We start from the raw sequence: 23,560 nt of genomic DNA on the forward strand, positions 1-23,560 counted from the left end.
CTCTCATTGATGTTTCTGGCTCTCTATCTCTCTACCTTCCTCTCTGTGAAAAACCAATAAAATATATTTTAAAAAAAAAACACAAAAAGATTGCTGTGGGCTGGCAGAGGGCAAGTCCCCATCCTCCCCGCCCCTCCCCCCCAGCCATATTGAGGTACAGTTGATAAGTACGAATTGTATATATTTAGAGGAGGGCAAGCTTTAATAAGAGTAAGGCATGCATGGAACTTGAGGCAGCAAAAGTGATTTGAACCCCACTTTACGGCTTACATGTTAGCCTTAGGCTGGTGGGTCTTTTTGAGCATCGTTTTCTCAGCTGTAAGATGGGAGCACCATTGTCACCCTTACCCACGGTGAGAGCTACAAGGCTATGCTAACAGGCCCATCCACTTCACAGACGGAAACAGATCAAGTTATGGTCCAGCGAGAGTTGGCCTATGGCCTGCGGAGGAGTTGCCACTATAACCCTGGCACCCAGACCAGCCTCCTTTGCGCCCGGATCTGTTTACCTTCAAACGTGAGGTGGAGCGGAGATTTGCCATCGAGGCTTGGAACTCTGTACGTTTTGTTGGACTGTGTCACTGGACAGGCTGAGGGAACAGGGCCAGGCTGACATGACCTTTATCTGTGTGTTTTGTCTGGAGCAGGGATTCCCGGTCACCTCCCTTGTCCAGCTCCTCCCGGATGGAACAAGAAGACAAACACGGTGTGTGTGAAGGCTCGGACTCAGAAGATACAGGAATGGGCTCTGATTTTGAGAACTCCGAGGACAGGGAAGGGGACCCAGACGAGAGAGAAATGGGCTCCAATGCGCAGGACGCAGACAAGAGAGGCGGCCACCCGGAGCAGGAGATGGGCTCGGACCCACGGGAGGAGCGGGAACTGGTGTCTGACATCTGCACAGGTGAGGAGAAAGCGGCAATTTCCATGGAAGTTGGGGCTCACATGTATTTCTGGCTCCTCCCGAGTTGTTGCCAGGGGCAGCATTCTTTTTTTTTTTTTTTTTAAATATATTTTTATTGATTTTTTACAGAGAGGAAGGGAGAGAGATAGAGAGTTAGAAACATCGATGAGAGAGGAACATCGATCAGCCGCCTCCTGCACATCCCCCACCGGGGATGTGCTCGCAACCCAGGTACATGCCCTTGACCGGAATCGAACCTGGGACCTTTCAGTCCGCAGGCCGACGCTCTATCCACTGAGCCAAACCGGTTTCGGCAGGGGCAGCATTCTTGTGAAGAGGAACATCCCTTTCTCCAGTCCAGTGGGAGGTGGCTGTGCTGGTAGACGGGTGAGGAGGGAGTCGCTGGCACCGCGCTTCATAGTATACAGAGCACGGATCGAGGTCAACACCTGCAACAGCACAAGAGGGAACGCGGGGAGTATGAGATCCTCCGTCACCGGGTTGTTGGGAGAGTTAGATGAGCTGCCACACACAAAGGCTCGCTAAGCGCAGCGCTGCGCAGCATATTCAGATGTTTACGGCTATTGTCATCGTGTTGGTTGTAGATAACTCGGCTCAGTGGTAAGGGACGTGCCCAGGTGCATGTGGCTGATTCCGAGTGCCAAGGCCTCTGCTCATCGCCTTGCTTTTCCTGACCTGGAAACAGACTCCACCCGTATTCAGTTCTGCCCTCGGGCCTCCCTTACTTTATCCTGCTCTGTGCATGCCTCGGGGACAGAAATGAGCTGCAAAACCCTTGGCCAGGGCTGTGAGATGACAGGCTTTCCCATGTAACGCATCCCAGGCTCAGCAGTGCACACACGCACATGCTCTTTCATACCCAGGGACTGTCTGGAGGGCCCTCTGCTTGGGCATCAGCAGCCAGAGACAGACAGGTGTGTGCGCTGGGTTGGCCTCTAGGCTGGGCTCAGCAGCTCAGGGCCGGGTGCTCACCTCCCCTTTTCCCCCTACACCTTCCTCTCCCCTTACATAGTAAAGCCCTGGAGTTGGGGTGTGTTTGGTATACTGTTCCACCATAAGCTGTTCCAGAATGAACAATCCCCATTTTAAAAGTCAGTCCAGCCCCACTGAGGGGCTCAGTGTTTGAGTGTGGACCCAGGAACCAGGAGGTCACCTTTCAATTACCAGTCAGGGCACATGCCTGGATTGCCAGCTGGATCCCCAGTAGGGGGCGTGCAGGAGGCAGGCGATGAATGATTTCTTCTTCATAGATGTTCCTATCTCTCCCTCTCCCATCCTGTCTCTGAAATCAATAAAAACATTAAAAAAAAAATGTCAGTCCAGGTGGCTTTTTCTTGTGGTTGGCAGGAGTGGTCTTGCCTTGTGCGGTTAGGGCCTTGGAACGCATGGCTTGCTCTTACAGTGAGCAGATCTCTTCTGAGCTCCCACAGCGTCCCACCTGGCCCAGACTTGACCACCTCCAGCCGACTGTCCATGTGGCCTTCGGATGGAGCCTCAGGGGCAGTGGGTGGGGCCTGGGCTCAGAGACAGCTGCCAAGAGCTGGTGAGCTGGGGGCACGGGAGTGAGCTTTCCCTGGGTTTCTTTCGGAGCATACTCGCCTCTAGGCCTTCCTTCCCCAGGAGGCTCCAGGTAGGAGCTTGGGGATCTTGGAGAATGAGTTTGTGAATACCCCCGGGGAGGGAATTAATTACTCCTTGGCCTACCCTTTTCTTGACCTTGCCTTCCTCTGGGGTTACTCTTTGAGCTCCAGGTATAATCGCCCGCCCTCACTGTCTCCTTTTCTGTTTGCAGAGGGGCTGCTGAGTGAGGAGGAAGTTCTGCGGGAGGAAGAGGATGGCCAGTCTGGAGTCGCTGCGGTGGCCGTGTTCCCGGGACTGTCCGAGTCCCACGGCACATCCCGGAGCCCCCGGGAAGAGGAGGAGCCGCCGCCCGCACCGGTGCTGCCCTGGCGGCGGCACCTCTCCCTGGGGAGTCGGCACCCGGGCGACAAGCCGGCCCCCCGCCGCTTCCGCCGGCTCCACCACCCCATGGCCGTGGACCTCGGGGAGCTGGACAGCCTGATGGCCAGCATCATGGACGCGCCCACCATCTGCCCCGACTGCGGGGAGAGCTTCAGCCCGGGCGCCGCCTTCCTGCAGCACCAGCGCATCCACCGCCTGGCGGAGGCGGCGGCCGCGGCCCGCCTGGCGCCCTTCGGCCTGGCGGGGGAGTGCGGCGCGGTGGGGGGCGCGGCGGGGGGCTTCGGGCCGGGGCCCGCCTCGGCCCGGCCGCCGCGCGAGAAGCCCTTCCGCTGCGGGGAGTGCGGCAAGGGCTTCAGCCGCAACACCTACCTGACCAACCACCTGCGCCTGCACACGGGCGAGCGGCCCAACCTGTGCGCGGACTGCGGCAAGAGCTTCAGCTGGCGCGCCGACCTGCTCAAGCACCGGCGGCTGCACACGGGCGAGAAGCCCTACCCGTGCCCCGAGTGCGGGGAGGCCTTCAGCCTCAGCTCGCACCTGCTGAGCCACCGGCGCGCGCACGCGGCGGCCAGCGGCGCGGGGCCGGCGGCGCTGCGGCCCTTCTCGTGCGGCGAGTGCGGCAAGGGCTTCGTGCGCCGCTCGCACCTGGCCAACCACCAGCGCATCCACACGGGCGAGAAGCCGCACGGCTGCGGCGAGTGCGGCAAGCGCTTCAGCTGGCGCTCGGACCTGGTGAAGCACCAGCGCGTGCACACGGGCGAGAAGCCCTACATGTGCTCCGAGTGCGGCGAGACCTTCAGCGTCAGCTCGCACCTCTTCACGCACAAGCGCACGCACTCGGGCGAGCGGCCCTACGTGTGCCGCGAGTGCGGCAAGGGCTTCGGCCGCAACTCGCACCTGGTCAACCACCTGCGCGTGCACACGGGCGAGAAGCCCTTCCGCTGCGGCCAGTGCGAGAAGCGCTTCAGCGACTTCTCCACGCTCACGCAGCACCAGCGCACGCACACGGGCGAGAAGCCCTACACGTGCATCGAGTGCGGCAAGAGCTTCATCCAGAGCTCGCACCTCATCCGCCACCGCCGCATCCACACGGGCAACAAGCCGCACAAGTGCGCGGGCTGCGGCAAGGGCTTCCGCTACAAGACGCACCTGGCGCAGCACCAGAAGCTGCACCTGTGCTAGGGCCGGGCGCGGGGGGCCGCGCTCGCGGGAGCTGGCGGGTGTGAGTATCCCGGGGGCAGGCCCCGCAGAAAGGCATGGGAAGGGCGGGAGGGACAATCTGAGAGTGACGGGGGTGCTTTTGGTGTTAGGGAGCGTTAAGAGGTGTTCTTTTGGTGCTACGTTTTGGGGACAACGAAGGAATGTTTTGGAGATGTGCTTGGGCGTGCTGACTCCCTCCAACACTAGTCTAGGAGCTAAGCGGGCACTTTGAGGACCCTGAGGAAATGGGGTTCGGGTGGGGGAGGAACAGGGTGGCAGGCCAAGAGTAGGTTGGGCTGCGATGTTCTGTGGGAATCAGGAGAGCAGTGTGGTTGGAGTGAGGGTCATGGGGTAAAAGAAAAGGTGGGTGTGAATAATTCTATCCTGGTTGTACCAGGTGTGAAGCCACCGTTTGCCCTGCCCCCGACCCCCATCAGCTCGAGTCCCACGAAAAGCAGAGGAGCCCTGCCATCCTGCGGGAGAATATACCGGACGCTCTCCTGTCTCTGAGCCACAGTTAGCTGCTGTTCTGGGGCATCCAGGGGAAGCTGGGCAGAAAAGCTGCACACCCTCATTTCAAAGGTGAAACTCAGACATGCACTCATAACTGGTTTTCAGATCTAGGGAATCTGGTTCTTTGCTGTTTCCTTTGAAACGTCCGGGTTTCGTGCTGGGCCAAGGTGGTCTGTGGTGAGCAGGCCCTGCCCCCAGGGCCAGGTGTGCGCCTGGCTCTGTGTCTCTTTCAGGTTTCACTCGTGACTTTCTGCCTGCAGGGACATGGAACCGTCCCAGCTCTGGGCGCCTTTCCCTTTCCCGGGTCAGCTGGGTGCTTATTTCAAGTGAACCTCAGACCATCACAGTGGCCCCGTGACCTGCTACAAAAGTCAGCCCGCTCAAGAGCTTTGCAAAATTCACATGTTGGGGTGCAAGGCTCCTTTGTCTCATTTGCATTTGCTTTGTACCCCCTCCCCTGTAGTGATGGGGGAGCTCATGGAACCCCCACCTTCACTCCTGTTGACCTGGGCTCCGGTCTGAGTAGAAACTTTTTTTTTTTTTTACACGAAGGCACAGTGGAAAGCCCCAGGCTTTATACAAGGAGGGCACAAGCAGGGGGAGGTGTAAATGCAAAACTGCCAAGTAGCACAAGCAGCGAATGTTTCCTGGTGGTTCTACAAATGCCAAACTAGCACTTTCATATTTGTAAAGTGCTTTATGCTTTTTAATGATTGTCAGTTGCTCCTCAGATCTCTGTGAGGTGGATCAGTGTTATGGCCCCTGTCTTGGGGAGGGCCTGCGCACAAGAGTGCCGAAGGCTGCTCTGAGGAGAGGCTGTGACAGTGTGGACAGCTGTGGTCTGACCTTTTGTGCTCTCAGCTGCTAGGAAGACTTACCGTTGTGATTTATGTAATGAAACAAGGACACTGAACATGCGTATGCGTGACGGGACACTGAAGGCTAGTCTGGAAGGGCCACAGATGTCCTCACCGACAAAGCTGGTCTTTGTCGCATCAGTAGGGTGCCCTCGGCATGCTACATGTCCTGGGGGGCTGTGGTTAGATGATGCTGGTGTAGATTTCAGTTCCCTGGGCTGAGCCCCTCCCCTGGGTTAGCCTCTAGAAGTCAGAGTGGTGGGAAGCAGCCTTGTTTTCTCACTGCTGATGGGTACCCTGTACTTTTCACGGAAGCATCTTCACAAACTGTTGGATACACGTGAAGGGAAGACAACCACAAGGTTGTTTTTACAATTCAGCAAATTTTCTGGGGATGCCGGTCATTTATACTTGATTTGTTGTATTCTAGCAAAGACCCTCCTTGGGGGGGCTGTAGGGAAGCATGTTCATGTCATTATAAAAACACCTTTTTAAAAGAATCCTGAGAACTCTGGGCTTGTGTGATGCTTGTCGATCTTGCCCTCTTAATCAGGGGATTGTTATTCACAAATGCAACTAGATTTTCAAAATATAGTTTTGGAAGACACGGATTGTTCTTTTAAAATTTTCTTTTAGTTGAGAGTAATGCGAGCAAAGCAAGTGTCATTATTTATTCTGAATTGTATAGTCTATGAAGTGTATGAGACTCACCTGAAAATAATATGGCCCATTTCCATGCACATCTACCTCTCCCGGCTGTTTTAGGTTCTCTCAAGTCTGTGCCTATGAAATCGCATCAAACGTTTGCTTCTTCATGGGTTGACTCTCCACTTTATGGGTTACTTGGCCTTTTGCTGCCATTTGCACAGTCGGGTCCGCGTCAGTTACGTTACCTGTTGGCAGCTTTTGAGAAAGGCTGCAAGGGGGAGAGGAGGTGGAAGTTAATGTAATTTAGAGGCAGTGGGAATCTTTGGGGTTCATTGACCATTCTTGTTCTTTCTGTTCCCGTGGCTAAGAAGAGACAGCTACTGCTCCCGGGTCCCCTCCGCGAGCAGACCAACCGTCAGCACCCACTCTGACGGTGCATCGCAAATGTGATTCCATTTTTCTTACAATTCTTCAGGGAACGTAATCTGCATTGAGTGAAATGAAATGCGTTCAGGGGTTGGTTTCTTGGATTTACTTTTAAAATAATAATGTTTCTCAAGCAAACCCTGTTACCTGTGGTTCACCCTTACAAATGTTAATCGGAAGACTCCGTCTACCAGCTCATTACGGAAGCTGGAGGCAAGTGTATCATTTGCTTCCTGGGAGTATGGTCCAGTGCAGGCTGCGCTTTGCTGAGCAGAATCCGGTGCAGATTAAACAGGTGAAATGGCTTGCTGCCATCGGGAGCTCCGAGTTGGAAGGAGATGACTGGTGAACCCCTTGAGCCGTGTCCATATGTGAAAAGTGCACATGAAAATCCTGTGTTCACAGACCATCGGAACTGAGCTTCTGAAGTTTGTGCGCCCCTCCCTTCACTGTGATGTTACTTTACAGCTGATTGTTCAAATAGCGAATAATTTAATGACCCTAAAAGTAACTGGTTTTGTGTGTGTGCTTGTGTATGTGAGAACTGCCTTATTTTCCCCGGTGGTTTTATTTAATGATGGCTCCCTGGACAGCATTCTGGTGTTCAAGCAGCCGGTATGGAATATGTGTCATTAAATCCATGTCAGTCTTTCACCGTGACATTCTTTATTCTTTATTTGTCACCATTATGTGTCAGGCCACTCTGTGGAGGCTGTGTTCACCAATGCAAGTCGATTTGTAAAATAGAGTTTCTGGTAGGACAGGGGTCAGCAAACCACCAAACCCAGCCTGCGTCTTTTTGCAGATAAAATTGTATTGGAACACAGACCCATACACCGTGTCTGGGGCTGCTTTTGGACTACAGTGGGCAGGTTGAGTAGTTGGGACAGGGGTCTGCATGGTCCACAATCCTACAGTATTTACTCTCTGGTTCTTTACAGAAAACGTTTGCCGACTCCCGTGTTAGAATGTTCAGGTGGATCCCATCATCCCGGGGTTGGCTGCTGTCTAACTAGGCCTCCCATTCTGACCAGTAAACCATCGCAGCACTTCTGCACTGACGCGGCTTTGAGATGATGGGAATGTGTTCATGTTGCACCATTTGGATCGGTTTCCAAAGATCTGGGTCTCATTCCTTGTGAGAACCAGTCTGTGGGAAATTTTGGCTGTGGGCAGGGGAAGGTCGTTACGGAGAAAGGGAGGCAGTCTTAGGTCTTACCGCTAATCTATTTCTTAAAAATGGATTCCTGAATCACCTAGCAAAGGATTTTCTTTCCCCCAGTTCTCAGAAATGTAATGTAATGGCTACTGATAATACTGAATACTTGTCAGCTAATACCGGCCTTTTGCTTGACGTATTTTTTTGGTAGTCTCTGCCCAGCCTCGTAGTAGAAACAACGAGACAGCAGTTTGTAGGAAGGGAATCACAAGGAAAAGAAGAGCAAGCATGAAGAACACCTTGTTTTCTCGTCATGGCCAGACTGCCTCCTGGTGTGAGTGCCCACAAGCCCTTGCCCTGCTGAGCAGAGCCAGCGCATGCTGGGCCCTGGCCTGCAGGGAGGCGATCAGTGCTGTGACCACAGCGTTCCTTCCCAAGCCTGGCTCTTCTAGGTTGAAGAACCACCGTCTAGCCTGGCCCCTGGGAAAACGACAGGTGTCTCTTGGGAAAATGATAAGCAAACCAAGTCAGTGCCCTGGGCGGGCAGCAGTGCACCTGGTCTGGGCCGCACCCTGAAGGGGTGCTCGGCCTGCGTGCTGTGAGAGCGGGCCTCTCTGTCCACGGTCCAGTTCAGGAAGCTGTATTTTGGTCAACTTGGAATTTTTGGAGCTTCATTAGTTTAATACCGAGGTTTCCTTAACCTTAACTACACAGATTTACCTGGAAAGCTGTAAAAACGAACAAAAACAAACTGTTCAGAGATTGGTTAATTGGTCTGGGGTAAAGTCCAATTATCTGTAATTTTATAAATGCTTCCCAGTTGATCTTAATGGGCAGCCGGACTGACACATGTTGGACCAGCTAGGTGCCTCCTTTCATCACTGCAGTAAAACGAAGCCTCCAGTCCTCTCCTCTGCTGAGGGCATTGGCAGAGGCACAGGTGAGGCTGCCCGTCTGCTCTTGGTCGGCCTGCCTTCCACACACACCTTCTCCAAATAGTTACAGACAATAAGGGCAAGGGACAGTACCGCTCTTTGAAGTTCACCAGAGAAAGCCAGATGGCCATTGTGGGCTGCAGCTGGCCCTCCTTCGTCTGTCAATCAGACTGCCCTCTCCCCCTCTGCCTTTTTTTTAAATGTACAGTATGGGTTTCAGGTGTACAGCTTAATACTTTACCTAGTATTCCCCTCAGTACTAGTATTTCCAGGACCACACGTAGCTATCGCAATATTACTGACCAGGTAGCCTGTGCGGTCCTTACAGCCCTGTCACTATTTTCTAACTACCCATTTGTGCTTCTGAGCCCCGTCACCTCTTTCACCCAGTGCCCCCACACCCCTCTGGGAACCCCCAGCTCTCTGTTTCTATGAGTCTGTTTCTTCATTTGCCATCTGGGCTCACTTATCAACCCAAAACTCCATGCCTCACTCCGGCTCTCAGCTGCCCTGGGCAATGGCGCTTCCTAAGCCTTGCCCCTGGAGGGGAAGGCCGGGAGCACACCCAGCAGGTCTCCCGGTTGAAGGGACTAGCGTAGGGCTCTTGTCTCCCCGGGCAGAGCTCCAAGTGTCTGCAGACCACAGTTCCCTGCTGCCCGCCCGTGTTTTCAAGGTCACCTCTGCTAACCCAAAGCACATTGCAATGGCTTTCAATCACCTACTGCCCCAGTGAGAGCCAGGCCCCTGTTCACAGCCCTCTCTGCGTCCATCCGGTGGCCTGCCTCATCACAGCAGCGGGGAGGCTCAGGTGTGGAAGCCATAGGTGGGTGGCCAGGTGTTCCACGTACCAAGGTGCCTCGTGCTTGACAAGAGGTATCCGTACTTGTGCCGGATGAAGCCGGCATTCCCACACGTGTAGAGGGTTTCATCCTGAAAGAAGGGTCGGCGGTCCTGGGCCTCACGGGTTACTGGAGAGCAGGGATTCCATGGAAGCAGTCCATTCATTCACAGGAGATCTTCCCCTGAGATCCCTCCCCTGACCCGAGGGCTGGAGTGATTCTTCTGCAGGGATGTTCCCATAAGATCCCGTACAAGTTTCCTGTGTACAGGAGGCCTACCCTCTTAAGTGCTGTGGCTTTTAAGAGCAGAGACTTCAAGAAGTTCATTCAAAAACGTGCTGAGTGGGCATGTGCTGGGCTAGCGCTCGATGCTGGGGCTACAGGGGTGAGGCGGGGGAAGCTCACGAGTTTCACACTCCAGCAGGTGAAGGGGAAGGCTGGCTTTGTTCCCTGCCTAGCATCAAAACCAGCTTCCTTGTAGTGAATTAGTTTGCAAACTGTAAGAATGTGTTTGGGGATCTGGCCCTGGTGGGCTAAGGGGAGAAGAGGAGAAATGTCTTTTTTTTTTTTGTTTTAAATATATTTTATTGATTTTTCACAGAGAGGAAGGGAGAGAGATAGAGAGAGTTAGAAACATCAATGAGAGAGAAACATCGATCAGCTGCCTCTTGCACATCTCCCACCGGGGATGTGCCCGCAACCCAGGTACATGCCCTTGACCGGAATCGAACCCGGGACCTCTCAGTCCGCAGGCTGACGCTCTATCCACTGAGCCAAACCGGTTTCAGCAGGAGAAATGTCTTAATAAGGCTCCAAGCATTCTCCCTGGGCAAGATGGTCCCTTCAGGAAGGCTCAGGGTGAACTGTAAGTTGGGTCACTGCTGCTGCAATTCAGGCAGCGACCATGTCGCCTGGCTCTGCTGGGTGGGGGAAGGTGGGTGACTTGGAAAGGCTTGTGAAGGAAGCCAGGGGCTGCTAAAGAGCTGGCTAGACATTTTGTTTTTGTTGTTAGGCCTATTGTTAGGAAGTGTCTGAGTCAAACCAGACCTTTGGCAGATGAGAACCAGGGCCAGGCTTCGGCTGAAGCAGCTCTACTGCTCTCTGGGTTGATTTGAATGGAGACTGTAGGAATCACAGATATTACTTCATAGCCAGAGGCCTCTGGACCGAGGGAGGCACTGTCCAGTGTTGCTGTAGCTGTGGACCGGGCACTAGCGGTAGACTTGATCTTGGCTTTCCTGTCCAGTGGGAAGATGCCGGTGTGAGGTCTGGGGAGAAGGTCAAGGTGAATAAAATGTGAAGGTTCCTGGCAGGTTTAGGACAGTGCAGATGTTAGGAAACAAGGTGGTCACGGGGTGATGTGTTGTATGGTAGCTCCTAGGAGCCCAGGAGGGGAGAGGCAGTTGCTCACATGCAGGTACTGTGTCCTCTGAGATTCCAGCTCCTGGGGAAGGAGAGGAGGAGGTGCAAGGCCATAGCCTTCACTTTCCTGGGGACAGAGGAGGAATCGAGGAACCAGCCCGCCTGTCCCTTCGAGGGCCTGCTGTGCTGGGGAGAGTGCAGGGAAGGGCTTTGGTGTTCACTGGCTGTGGTCTGGAGCAAGGCTCCGATTTTTCTGGGTTTCTGTTTCCTCTTCAGGAGGCACTATCTCTACAGACTCGGCCTACTCTGATGCCTAGTGGTTGTCAAAGAGCTTAAAACCCACTCGGTAAGCACCCAGAGCTTAAGGAAAGAATGAGGACGGGATAGGCTTGTAATCTCAGAGGCAGGAGAGAACTGGTATTTGGGGGGTCCTGTTGGTCCCTGGCTTTGGTCCTCTACAAGAAGAGGGGTATTATGCCCCTTTACTAAGGTACAGATGAGGTGCCGGTGCCAGGAGTACTGGGAAGAGTTAGGAAACCACATTCTCAGCTTTGGCTTCACACTAGCAAACCAGTAGTCAAGGGGAGGACTGTGATCGCCAAGGCTAGCTGCGGAAGTATGGAGGTGCCCAAGGATACACAACCGACTTACAGCTGCCCAGTGTCCCCGGGAACAGAACTTGGAAATGGGCTACACCTTCATTGGGCAGATAAGGAAACAGACCCAGGTAAGTAAAGCAATTGTCTCACCTTGACGGCAAAATGGAAAGAGAACCTATTTCACGCTCTTTACGCAGGACCCGCATTCCACAAGCTGAGGTTGGATGGCTGGAACTGTGCGGGCTCCACGAAGGCTCAGGCCCCTAGAGTGCTGCTTAAGCCTGCCTCTGCCTTTCCCCCACTGGACAAATGTGTTGGTGGGGCGGCCTCCTGGCCCCGTGCCTTCCTGGGCCCTGGGAGGCTGTGCCGCCCCCTCCCCCTTTCTCAGCACTGAGCTCTCAGGCCAAGCTCAGGTGGGTGTGGAGCACAACTGTGTCTTTCTTAGGAGACAACTCGAACTTGGACAACCTTCACTCCACTCCCTAAAAATCCTGTTTTTCCTGTCCCGAGTCCCTGTCTTTAAGAACATCGCCTTCCTTCTTTCCTTCATTCCATGTGTTGATTGAGTGTTGACTTTGAGCCAGATGTGGGGCTGTGGCTGGGCACAGGTGGTCAGCAAGGGTCCCCCTGGTGCCCTCCCAACGTCCACAGTGTAGTCCGGGAGGCAGGTTAATAAGCAACCGCCCTGCACCGAGACAGGTGCCGAGTGGGGGGGACACTGCGCCCCTCCCTGGAACACTGGAGACTTCCGCAGGCGCCAAGAGGGAGGGGCGCCGAGGGAATGGAATGTGTTGCAGACAGGAGGAACTCATTTCCCTCATGTGCCCATAATCCCATTACTGGTATGAATAAAGGGCTTTTAGCTTGCGAAATTTAAACCCAAACATTGTTTTCTTACTATGTCTATGTCATATTAGCATTGGATGGTAGTAAATGCCAATTTTTAAATTATTAAATTCTGTTCACGGTGTCATCCTCAATGCCACACCTTGCGAGAGCTGCCGCAAGAATGGTGCAGTCACTATGCTAAGTAAAATCTGAAAAGATCCCACCCGTTTAGAAACAGACAGTATTCCAATCCCGTGACTCCTTATAATAGAGTTCTCCATTTGTGAATGAAAAAAAAAAAGGGCAACAGAATTGGAGGGTCCGCGAGGGGCTTGGGGCCCAGCCAGCGGAGGCTCAGCAGTGGAACCCGCACTGGCACGCGGGCAGATGAAGCCGCGCTGGTGCCTTTGGCTGCGGAAGGCGGCTGGGCTGGGCGGTGAAACACCCTGGCGCTCCGGCCGCTGCGCACCTGCCCGCCTGGACCTGCAGCGCAGCCCGCGCCGGCAGAGGGCGCTGCGGGGCGCGGGGATGGGCGCCAGCTCCCGTCGCTAAGGTCGCTCTCAGGCAGGTCCGCGTCACGAGGGGCGGGGTGCGGGGAAGAGATGACAGATGATGGACATCCTGCGGTGCTCGCCCCTCGATAGGTCAGTGAAGAGTCGGCAGGCCGGGGCCATGGCTCGGGGGCCAGTGGGGTCCGCGGGTGGGGCGTGGTGCTGAAGATGAGTTGGCAGGGGGGAGGCGGGGAGCTGGGATGTGGCGGGGAGTGTGCGGCTCGGCGCCGGTGGCGGAGGGGAGCGCTGGGCGAGTGCCGCCCTCGTGCCGCCCTCGCGGGTTCTCGTGGCTGCTGCGCAGTTGGTTTTATTTTATTTTTAACTTCTTTGACATCGCCCCCCCCCCTTTTTTTTTTTATCGTTCATGAACTACTGATCACAGACAGAAAGACTGTGCCAGAAAGATTTAGTTCTGCCTTTTAGGTTAATGCCAATATTTGAGAGTCAGGCCTGATAGGAAGCAGTAACAAGTGCTAGATAGAAGTGAAAAAAGAGAAAGACTGTAAGTCTAAAGTATGATAGTCCACATTTCCAGGGGTCGGATTTCAATGAGAATATCCCAATTTAGGGGTATAGGTCTTTTATGAGCTTACAGATTTGAACTTGAAATTTGTGCTAGAGTTTAAGAACTTGATAAGAAAACAGCACTTGGGAAAATTAAGGGTAAAATGGCTGTTTAATTTTTTCATACAAATTGGGCTTTAAATGCATAGTGCATTTGACTAGCATACTTAAATATTGTACCCTCCAAATATTTAAAAAATGTCCTTATTGGTTTTAGAGAGGAAGGGAGAGGGAGAGAAACATTGATGTGAGAGAGACACATCAATTGACTGCCTCTTGCACGGGCAGGGATGGAATCTGCAACTCAGGTACATGCCCTTGACCAGGAATTGAACTCGAGACCCTTCAGTGTGGGGCTGACACTCTAACCATATAGCAACACTAGCCAGGGCTGTATATATATATATATATATAGTAATTTTTAGACTCTAAATTTTGTGCTATGGGCCATGAAACTAATACAATGTATAGTAAGTACAATGTATAGTATAGGAATGATAGGGCAATTCAGCGTTTATTTAAGAAAAACAACTAATAATTATTGTACCTATAATGGCACACTACACTTTTTTACTAAAGCCTTAAGAATTCTTTTAAGGCACACCCTGCCATACTGTCCCATTCATGTGCAACATAGATGGAGCAATTTTCATTAATGCATAAAGTGTTAGAAATTTTTAAATTAACTAGAGGCCATTAATTCTTAATATCCAAAGCTTGTCTTGTAAAAAAGTAGAGAGAAAAAAAAATAAAACGTCAACTTTATTATTTCTGAATGGGTTAAGATGAGGCGGCAAGCACAATGGGTGTGAGCAGGCTTTCCACAGGGACTTGGCCTTGGGTAGTAAGGCTTGGGTTGTGACCTATTAGGCTTCAATTATTTGACCTGTTTTCTTCGATTATTTTTCTCATCTTTGCCACTGAACCTTAAATCTAGGAGGTATCCCCCTTCCCTTCTTGTAAACATTTTAAAAGTCCATCTATTCTGTCGTTAGTGCTGAATGCATGACGTGAAAGCATGGTTCTTTGTCCCCTGACCCAGTGACCAACTCAAATAATACCTGTGAACACTAAATTGTCAATCATGTTGTGTCTGTTTCATTTTTTTGGTATTTGCATGTGATAGCTTTACACCTGTCAGTGTCTTTTCTTGAAACTGTAAGCCGGCAATAGTAAGACTTTAATTATAAAGGACCCTTGTCTTAAATTTCCCAGCAAGATAAGGGAAAAGTAACCTGCTGGCAATCTATATATCCAAGCTTTGCTCAGAGGCTCAATTCTGCCACCTCCAGTGAAGGCTAGACACTTGACAGCTAATTGATTGAGTGGCTGGGAGTGGGCCTGGACTGATGGAAAGCGGTCAGTGTTTCTGTGGTCGGATCTTGCCAGTAGACTGTAAGTTGCTGATTTACTAAAAGACCCCTTAGGGAGGTAAGACCATGATGAATTAAACATGTTAACTGCTTTGCCCTGGCCGGGTGGCTCAGCGGGTTGGAGTGTCCTCTAGTACACCAAAAAGTTGGGGGTTTGCTTCCCAGGCAGGGCACATACCCAGGTCCATGCAGTTTATCTTACAGGAGATGGTGACACCTGGAAATAGAGGCAAAAGGAGGAAGGTATGTATTCACATAAACCACAACTCCCTTCAGGTTAGGCATGAAAACATTTATTATTCTTTCCACCGAGTTGTGTACAGGGATAGGAATTTTAAAAAGATTTTGTAATTGGCAAAGGAAATGAAACGAATAGGCAGAAACCTAAATGAAAAGAGGCCCGAATAGTTTCAGGATCAGCAACTGGGACGTGGGGACCAGCAGTTGCAGGAAATCACTTTGTCCTCTGGAGGGTGGGTAGGGCGGAAAGCTTCGCTGGGCCAGTGACTGCTGGTAGGAAGAAGACAATGAGATGGCATCTCGTAACAGGGATGCACCAGAAGGGGACACCGACAGCCACCCACTGACAATACCCACATGCACCCCCGCGTCGCCCGCCTCAGCGAGTCTTGGTTCTCGTGGCTTCCTTGTGCCGCTCCACCAGGGAGCCAATCCAGTCCATGGTTTTCTGCTTGGCTTTCTCCCAGCTGAAGAGAGGCTGGTACCCCAGATCTTGCTGAGCTTTCTTGTAGGAGAAGGTGAAGACGCTGTTTAACAAGGTGACCGTGTGGCGGTTGAAGGGGGGCTGATACCTGTAAATGGGACTGAGCAGGAAGCTCACTATTTCCAGCAGGAAGCCCAGCCAGTACTTCGGCAAGACAGGCAGGCTCATCCGGGAATCCAGACAGAAGCCCCATTCTTTGCTCAGAGTGTAGTTGAGGTGGTCGTAGCTCTGGTGTGGCGTGTCATCTGCGATGTAGTAGAACTGTCCTCGGATGTTTGCGGCTTTCTCAGGGTCCCGCAGGGCCCTCAGGGCCAGAATGTGGGCCCAGGCCACGTTGCCAACATACACGGGGTTGACGATGGAGAGCTTGCTGTTGTGTGGCAGGATGCCATTGTTCTTCAGGGCGTGGTCAATAAAGCCATAAAGGAAGGGGCTTCCTTCCCCATAGATATACATGGGCCTTAAGGCACACGTGTACAAGGTGCCGCCATTTTTAAGAGCCCACCCATTCGCGGCCAGCACAGCCTTCTCGGCAAGCTTCTTGCTGTACGGGTATGCAGCCGACCACGTGGTTTCCAGAGGCTGGTCTTCAGAGGCGTTCTGGATGACCTCCCGGTAGGAGTTGGGCCCGGCCACCTCTATGGTGCTGGTGTAAATGAAGATGGGCACACTGGCCTGGGCACAGGCCTCCAGCAGGATCTGGGTACCTGCCCACAGGAGCACGCTGTCAGTGGCAGGCAAAAGCCCAAAGGACCCACGCCCACCGACCCTGTCCACCCCCACCCCCAGCGGGGAGGGGTTATTGCAGACCAGGAGGGAATGCTCCCATGTCTCTGGCTGAGAGCTGACATGCCAATGCCACAGAAAAGTGCAACTATAAAAGGCAAAGATGTCTAGGCTTTTGGATGTCGTGGGCCTGCGTGTGTACTTCCGATTCTGGAAAAGGACATAGGGTTGCCACTTCATATTTTCCTGATGATGGACATTAACAAATGATCACTTTTCATCCCTACCACCTCATTAATGGAAGGCTATTTTAAATAAAAGAAATTAGGAGGCTATACTCTCAGAATATGGACAGTCCTAGTCCCTAGGCAAAAGAGAACAGTTAAAGGACTCTCATCTCAAACACACACTCACATACACATACCACACACACACACACACACACACACACACACACACAGGTTTATAGGTAAAAACACTCTTAAATATATATTGAGTTGTTTGTATTCTCTTTTTAAGGACCAATAAAAACGTAGTCACAAGGACATTTCTTTGAGAGCCACTGAGCAAATTAATGTTTTCTGGGGAGAAGCTGGAGATCCAGGTTCTGCTCCTGATTGTGTGTCTCCTGTAAGGCCAATCCTAGTTCTGTCTGTGACTTCCCAGGTATGAAAAGTGGGCGTGATAACCCTCCTCCTCCTAAGCATTGCGGAATTCTGCACTGGCCTTGCACGTTGAGCCTGGGGGAGAATCAGAAGGGGGCGCCCTCTGGTGGTGATACCTACAACTGGAGGATCTGGCAGAATCACTTTAGCTGGGTAGAACCTTAGCTCAGGGAAGTAATCCAGAGCTCCCTCCCTACAAGGAATCTCTGGGCCAAAGCATCATTTTTATGTTTTGCATTTAAAAATCCCTTTTAAGGACAGTGTGAAGTTTGATTCTGGGGAGAGACAGCTTCAATTAAAAATAATTTAAATCTAGAGGCAGAGAATATTTGGAGCTAATTTACCTGCAGAGGGGGAAATGACAATCATCATGAAGTATTTTCTAAACCTGGGAGTGACCTTGCCTTTAGTCAACTCAACACTTCTTGGGAATTTCAAATCTCCTGTTGTTGGGAGCTGTGAAGGGTGGGGACTGTGAGAGAGGGGTGACCGTGAGAAACTGGTTACTCTCACCCACTCCTTGCAGTGTGGGGGTGATCAGGGGTGTGGCTTAGTGGAAACTTAAAGGGTTTTTTTTGTTATTGTGCTGTTTTTGGCTAGAAACCCAAAGCCATACGTTGCTTTAGAAAAGGACTCTGAGTAGACTAACTTGGGTGTGGAGGGCACAGAAGACAGATGGGCTAGGGAGATGGGGTGCTGCCGCTCTAGAGAGGCTGGGTGCCAGGGACCAGATGGATGATGATAACAGCAAGCTAATGAGGGGTTTAAGCCAAACCCTCGAGCAAATGCATCTAAAGTAGATTGGGAAGCCACACTTCTGAAAGAGCCCCCAAGGCTTTAAGGTCTAAGGATCGAAAGTGTATCTTGACACCTGCTTAGAACTAGTCTTTAAGAGGAGACCTGGTAGTGGGTGAAGAAGTGGTGTTATGGATAATGGGATACCATTATTGTTAAGAACATGTTACAGGACGTCAAGTGCTCCATGATTCTGTAGTTCCAGACCCCTACACCAGCCTCATCCTGCGCAGGAAGTCCCGCCCAAGAAATCCGGCCAGAGCTGAGGCCCATGGCTTCTAACTGACCTAGGGCCACTCATCCCAGAGCCCTTAGTTCTTGGCCCCAATGTGTGACCACCGCCTTAGAGCCACACGGGAGGACTAAAATGATGACTAAGGAAGCAGCTGGGAGACCCGGTTCCAGCCCAGGGGAGGTGGTTGGGTATCAAGTATTGGAGGTTGGAGTTTAGTTCCCTCTCGATGGGAGCAGCACTAGAAAGAGCTTCTGTGGCCTTTGGAGTCACACAGCTGTGGGTTTAAATCCTAGCTCTCCCTCTCTGGCTCATGGGGCCTTGGAAGCTACTTAGCCTTTCTCAGCCCTAGTTTTCTCATCTAAACACCTGAGGACACCTGGCTGGTATGGCTTACTGGTTGAGCACTGACCCATGAACCAAGAAGTCCTGGTTTGATTCCTGGTCATGGCACATGCCCAGATGGTGTGCCGAATCCCCACTAGGGGGCATACAGGAGGCAGCCAAACATTGATTCTCTCTGATCATTGATGTTTCCCTCCCTCCCTCCCTCCCTCCCTCTCTCCCTCCCTCCCTCCCTCCCTCTCTCTCCTTTCCTCTTAAAACAACAACAAAAATCCTGAGGACAACAGCCAACACTCTCTCGGTTGGTAGTGCTAAGCAAAAGCACAGATCTCAGGAGATCAGCGACTGGGCTGCTCCTCTCTACCTTGTCCTGTTCTCCCAGCCTCACCTGCCCACACCACGCCACCTCCTCCCAAGGAAGGATATAGTACCTTTCAGGTTGACATTCATGATGGTCTCTCTCGGAATGACATTGAAGACGTCAATGACAGAGGCGGCATGAATGACAGCCGAGGTGCCCTGGCAGGCTCTCTTCATGAACTGTTCATCCAGAATGTCTCCTTCCAGCAAGGTCAGCTTGCTCTGGCTCTGGAGCTCTGTGTGAACACCGTCAGGTCACTGAGAGGCATCTTGGATCTGGGAGTTTCCTGATAAAGGTGGCATTTTACCCAGGTCTCCTAGGACAAGTGGTGGGGAGGGGGGAAGAGGGCGGGGCGAGGGAGGGAGGCACATTCCACAGAAGGACAAGTAATCCAAAGCACAGAGATCAGAATGTGTAGTGTTTATTGGAAATAGCAGACATCTGTTTCCACCCATCTCATTCCAAAAAAGAACTTGAGCAGTGAGGAATCAAGCGTGCCCGGAACACTAAATTGTCAAAAGGACTCGTGGGAAGTCCATCCCTTCATTGAGGAGAGTGGGGTGATTGTGGAGAGCGGCTATAAAGAGGACGGAATTCGGATTTCATTCTGTAGGGAATGAGGATCATGCACGGATTTGGAATGAGTGGAGAAACGTGAACAGAGTTGTGTAGGAAGCTCACCCTGGCCGCAGTGGCTTGCGGGGAGGCTGTAAGAGAAAGCAAAGCAGTGGAGAGATCAATCTGAACGTCTGGACCAAAGTGCAGACGGGGACACGGAGTCAGGGTCCCAGCAGCTGCCCTGGGCAGAGAAGGGGAGGGATGCACAAGGTTGGATGTGCAGACCTCGCCATGTCAGGTTCTGGTTCTTGTTGGAGATGGGCTGAGAGGAAGAGCCAAAGTCTCGGGTACCAGGAGGATAGCGGAACCACGTGCGGGGACTTTAGGATGAGCCCAAGCTCTTATTAGGTGCCGAATGAAAGCTCCCAGCCCTGGAGCCGAGGGCAGCAGCTACCACAGCAGGGTCTTCTGCTCCTCTGAAGCCCACGGGAGTGACAGCGCTGTGCTACCTACCGTTTGGATAAACACCCTGCATTTATCCTGTGCTTCCTACTCTACACTCAACCCCCATAGTTTTCTGACTTCCTTTCCCGGCTGTCTCACGAGATAGGCATTCTGATACCCACTTTACAAGTGAGGGAACTGCGGCTCAGAGAGGAAGGGGCAGGTCTCAGTCACACTTATAGTGACTCAGCCTTCCCCCTGCCTGCAGCCTTGCTCACCTTCCCTTGCCACCCAAGTGCAGGACTGGCCCAGTTCTGGGGTACAGTGAGAAGTCTATTGAACAAAAATTGGCAATGGGGGCCAGAGAACAGTAAGAGAGTTCAGAGGGGAAAATTCAGGGCCGGAGAATCTCCTTCCTAGGTCACAACTGGGAACAACCATCTGCTCTCCGGAAGCGTCTGCCAAGTCTGCTCTGTCCCCAGAAGACCCCAGAGTAGGGGAAAGGCAGGAGAGAAGCAGCTAGAGTCAGCCTGACCCACCTCTGCCCTCTCCCCTCCCTTCCTCTGCCTGTTGTTTGCTGCTGACTTCAGTAGACTGGATCAAAAGACTCAATACATCCTGGGAGGGTGGGGAGGGGCGGAAGGGAGGGTAGAGGGGGCAGCAGGGGAGGGGAGAAATCTTACCTACCCCCCTAGCCTGCAGGGATGCAGAGAAGCCAGGAGAGGGCGCTGTGGAAACCCCGGTGGTGGAGCCATGGCTCCGTGACTTGGTGAGGCTGAATATGCCTTTGCGTATGTGGTGTGAGTTGGGTGGGAGGGAGGCCCAGAGGAAACCTTTCAGGCAAACTACAGGTTAAGAGCACAGACTCTGAGGCGAGACTGCCTAGGTTCAAGGTTAGCTTTGCCATTTTCCCATGACCCAAGTTCACTTACTAGAAAATTCCTCCCGCAATTCCGGTCTGAAGACTTTGTCCAGCGCCCGGATCTCCTGCAGCTCTTTCTCCTCCACCAACAAGCGGATGATCCTCTGCCCCAGGAAGCCTCCTGCGCCCGTCACGAGGCAGCTCCACCCAGCCATGGCACACCTGCGAACCAAGAGGCACGCTCCAGAAACCAGAAAGCTGGGGAGCAGGTGGGATAGAGGCCCACCCTGAAGAAGGCCCCCACAGCGGCCAGGTGGTTACAGGTGCACACACATCCGTTCTGCTCCCCCAACGCCTCCGCCACCACGACTACTTGAGAGAAAAATATTTTAAAACGCTCTAACCTGTTCGATTGCTAAAAGTCAGATGGAAGAGCCTGAGTTCTGAGTCTCTCCCTGGAAGGAAGACTGGAGTTTTGCCCCATCCCCTCCGGCTGGGCCTTTTTATCTTGGACTCTATCTACTACATATTCATTGCTCATTCCTGTCCCAGGATCCCTCCTACCACGAAGTGCGGAACTTCAGCTTCGACTTCTATCTCCGTTCCCCTCGAAGCAGAGGAAGAGAAGGCCAGCTCCAAGGCCACAGCGATAAAGATGCTCGGTGCCACCCACAGCAGGACACCCGCAGGTGGCTCCGGCTGTGAGGGACCCACCATCTGTGAATTTCAGCGAGACTAGGAGACGTCTCCCAGCACAGTGGGATTGTTGCCTGTGAAGTAGATACACCCAGGGAGGGGGGCATTCTAGTCCCTGTCTCCTCTCTCAGGGTGTGCTTGGAAATGTCATCTTGCAAAGTCGAGACATTTGCAATGGTGGCAGCTCCAATCACGATGTTGTGCGGGAGGTGACTTTCTTTCCCACGCTATATATCCAGAGGTCAATTTTGCTCCCCCCCCCCCCCCCCCCGAGAGGTCTGGGGGAAGTTATCCAGCGATAGCCGCCCACTTCTATGGCCTGTATCAGGAGATTAGGGATCTAGTTGTGTTCAAAAACTGTTGCATGTTTGACTAAGTTTATATTTTATATCCCCATAAGAATTAGTACAATATCTGACACATAACAGGAAGTGAATGAATGAATGAATGAATGGAAGGTTACACAAACAATCCAGGACTTTGAATGTCTTTGTGTTTTTAGTCCTATAGTTTAGGGCTCAGACTTTTGGTGAACCTGTGCTGCTGACCTGTGAACTTGACCAGTGCTTCCCAGTCCCCCTCCGCCCCCCTTTAGGTGGAACAGGGTGGCTACAGGGGGGCTGGAGTTGAGTATTTTCCACCTCCCAGATAGGCTAGGCCGGGTCTGCTGAAATAGTTTCTCTTGAGGGCGGGCCTTGCTAAGCGCAGAGAGCTCTGGCAGGCACATTTCAGAATGGTTCCTTTCCCCGCCTCCTTATGGAAGCTCTAGAGGAGTTTTCTCTAATACTCACTGAGAGAACCAGGAGGTAAACCAGGTAGAGTTCCTGGAGGTAAAGCAAACGTCTGGGGGCCTCCTGTGATTGGGCCCCCCTGGGTTTTTAACTTTCAGACTGGTCAATTTGTCAGTTACAGCTCAGTTTCCTACCTTGGTATGACTTTCATGGAGGTTTGTCCACAGGTTTCTGCTCAGGTAAGTTGTGATTCTCCGGGTCTGTCTCTCCAATGGGGGGCAGCGGTTTGCTCTGTGACCTCACTTTTCTGAGGGACTGAGCAGAGTTGTTAATTTTTCAGTTTGTCCAGCTTTTGACTTGTTAGGATGGAGTGGAGACCTCTTTAAGCTCCTCACATCCTGGATTAGGAAACAGAAGTCCTTTATGCCATTTAATTTTCACGATGTTAGCCCGAAAGAGTTGGTATTATTGTTTGAGAGGAAGACAGCGATGTTTGTAGTCTTGCCAAACATCTCGAGGACAGTGACGTGGGAATCGCAGCCAGGCAGCCTGACCCTGGAGTGGCTTCAAAGCTGATTCTCTTTATCAGAACAAAGGTTTATCTTTTAGATACTAAATGTTCCATTCCATTGTTGCACACTTTCCTTGTCCACCATGCATCCAGGGAGGATTTATGCTCGATTCTCTTGTAATGTAAGTGAACTCCATTATCAGCACAACTTGCTATCAAAATCACTCTCACCCCAAACCAAACTAGAATGACTCAGTCAAGCGCCCAGCTGGTGATTTCAGGACTGGCCATCGTGCCTGCTTACAAGTCTTCACAAGTAAAGTTATTGCAGAGAAAATTGGGGAATTTTACAAGTTCACAGGCCAGTAAGATAATCAGAGCATCGAAGGGTTAAAGTCGGTGATGCATGGGCAGACCAAATAGCCATCTCAGACGTGGATACAGAAGATCTGAATTTATTTAAGGAGAGGGGCTGGGGGCTGGGACATCCAAAGGGGAGGGGTACACAGCACTGAGCCAAAGGGCATTGGGTCCCTGATGGCAGCAAAAACATACTTAGGACAGTGAAATAAGGAAGGGCATAGAAGCAACAGAAGAGTGTAGGGTGGGCTGCTCTGGCTCACTGAGAAGTCAGAGAACAGCAGGCCTTGGAGACAGGCTCAGGGACTTAGCAATGCCACTGCCCATTGCTCCCCTCATTCCAGGTCTCGCGGGGCCACTTAAAGGGAAGAAGGGGGAAGGGAATGGCTCCTCTGGGGGAGAGTGTGCACTGGGTCCTTTTTCCTGACCATACTTCTCTCTCTCCTGCCGGTGGGAATCTTAGGGGAGGCCCCAGGGAAGGGTCTGAATAGAATATCCATTATCTTTCCCCGTGTGCTCCTTTGGGGTTGTGGTCTCCACTGAGGCTCGGTGCCAGGGCAGGGGGTCATTCGTGCAGCTGGTCCTGAGGCAGCCACGGTGTCACTTGTCTGGTTTTGCTGCTCTTCTGGGCCTGGAGCTGAAATACAACTGAGACCTAGATGTTACCTTTAGGAGGAAAAGGTCAGGGGGTCTAAACTGCCCAACCAGCGATATGCTACGGGAGGACAGGTTACCCCAGGGACAAGGTTCTTGCTTCCCCAGTTTTGCCCCTTGCGTGGCATCCAGGCTTTCTGCCCTGGTGAGTGTCC

General features: G+C 52.3%; 1 protein-coding gene across 2 annotated transcripts; it reads right to left on the minus strand.

Moving 5' to 3' along the window:
• Positions 1-15,014: 15,014 nt before the first annotated feature.
• Positions 15,015-23,425, minus strand: HSD3B2 (hydroxy-delta-5-steroid dehydrogenase, 3 beta- and steroid delta-isomerase 2). 2 transcript variants are annotated; one of them, XM_081111778.1, is made up of 5 exons: positions 22,075-22,502; positions 20,524-20,675; positions 18,660-18,824; positions 15,339-16,172; positions 15,021-15,251 (listed from the first exon to the last, which is right to left on the minus strand). In XM_081111778.1, the coding sequence occupies exons 1-4, from the start codon at positions 22,089-22,091 to the stop codon at positions 15,361-15,363; spliced, it is 1,146 nt and encodes a 381-aa protein (XP_080967904.1). In that variant the 5' UTR covers positions 22,092-22,502; the 3' UTR covers positions 15,021-15,251; positions 15,339-15,360. The 2 variants fall into 2 exon arrangements, with proteins under 2 accessions (XP_080967903.1, XP_080967904.1); XM_081111777.1 differs by having other exon boundaries at positions 15,015-16,172; positions 22,075-23,425.
• Between the last annotated feature and the right edge of the window lie 135 nt (positions 23,426-23,560).

Source organism: Myotis nattereri (genome assembly GCF_964212035.1).
Source record: "Myotis nattereri genome assembly, chromosome: 18".
In the NCBI taxonomy this organism is placed as follows: domain Eukaryota; kingdom Metazoa; phylum Chordata; class Mammalia; order Chiroptera; family Vespertilionidae; genus Myotis; species Myotis nattereri.

Coding starts and splice junctions, on each gene's coding strand:
- HSD3B2 (XM_081111777.1), bottom strand. Junction 18,825..20,523: donor ATTGCGGGAGGAATTTTCTA/GTAAGTGAACTT, acceptor GTGTTCACACAG/AGCTCCAGAGCCAGAGCAAG. Junction 16,173..18,659: donor CATGAATGTCAACCTGAAAG/GTACTATATCCT, acceptor TCCTGTGGGCAG/GTACCCAGATCCTGCTGGAG.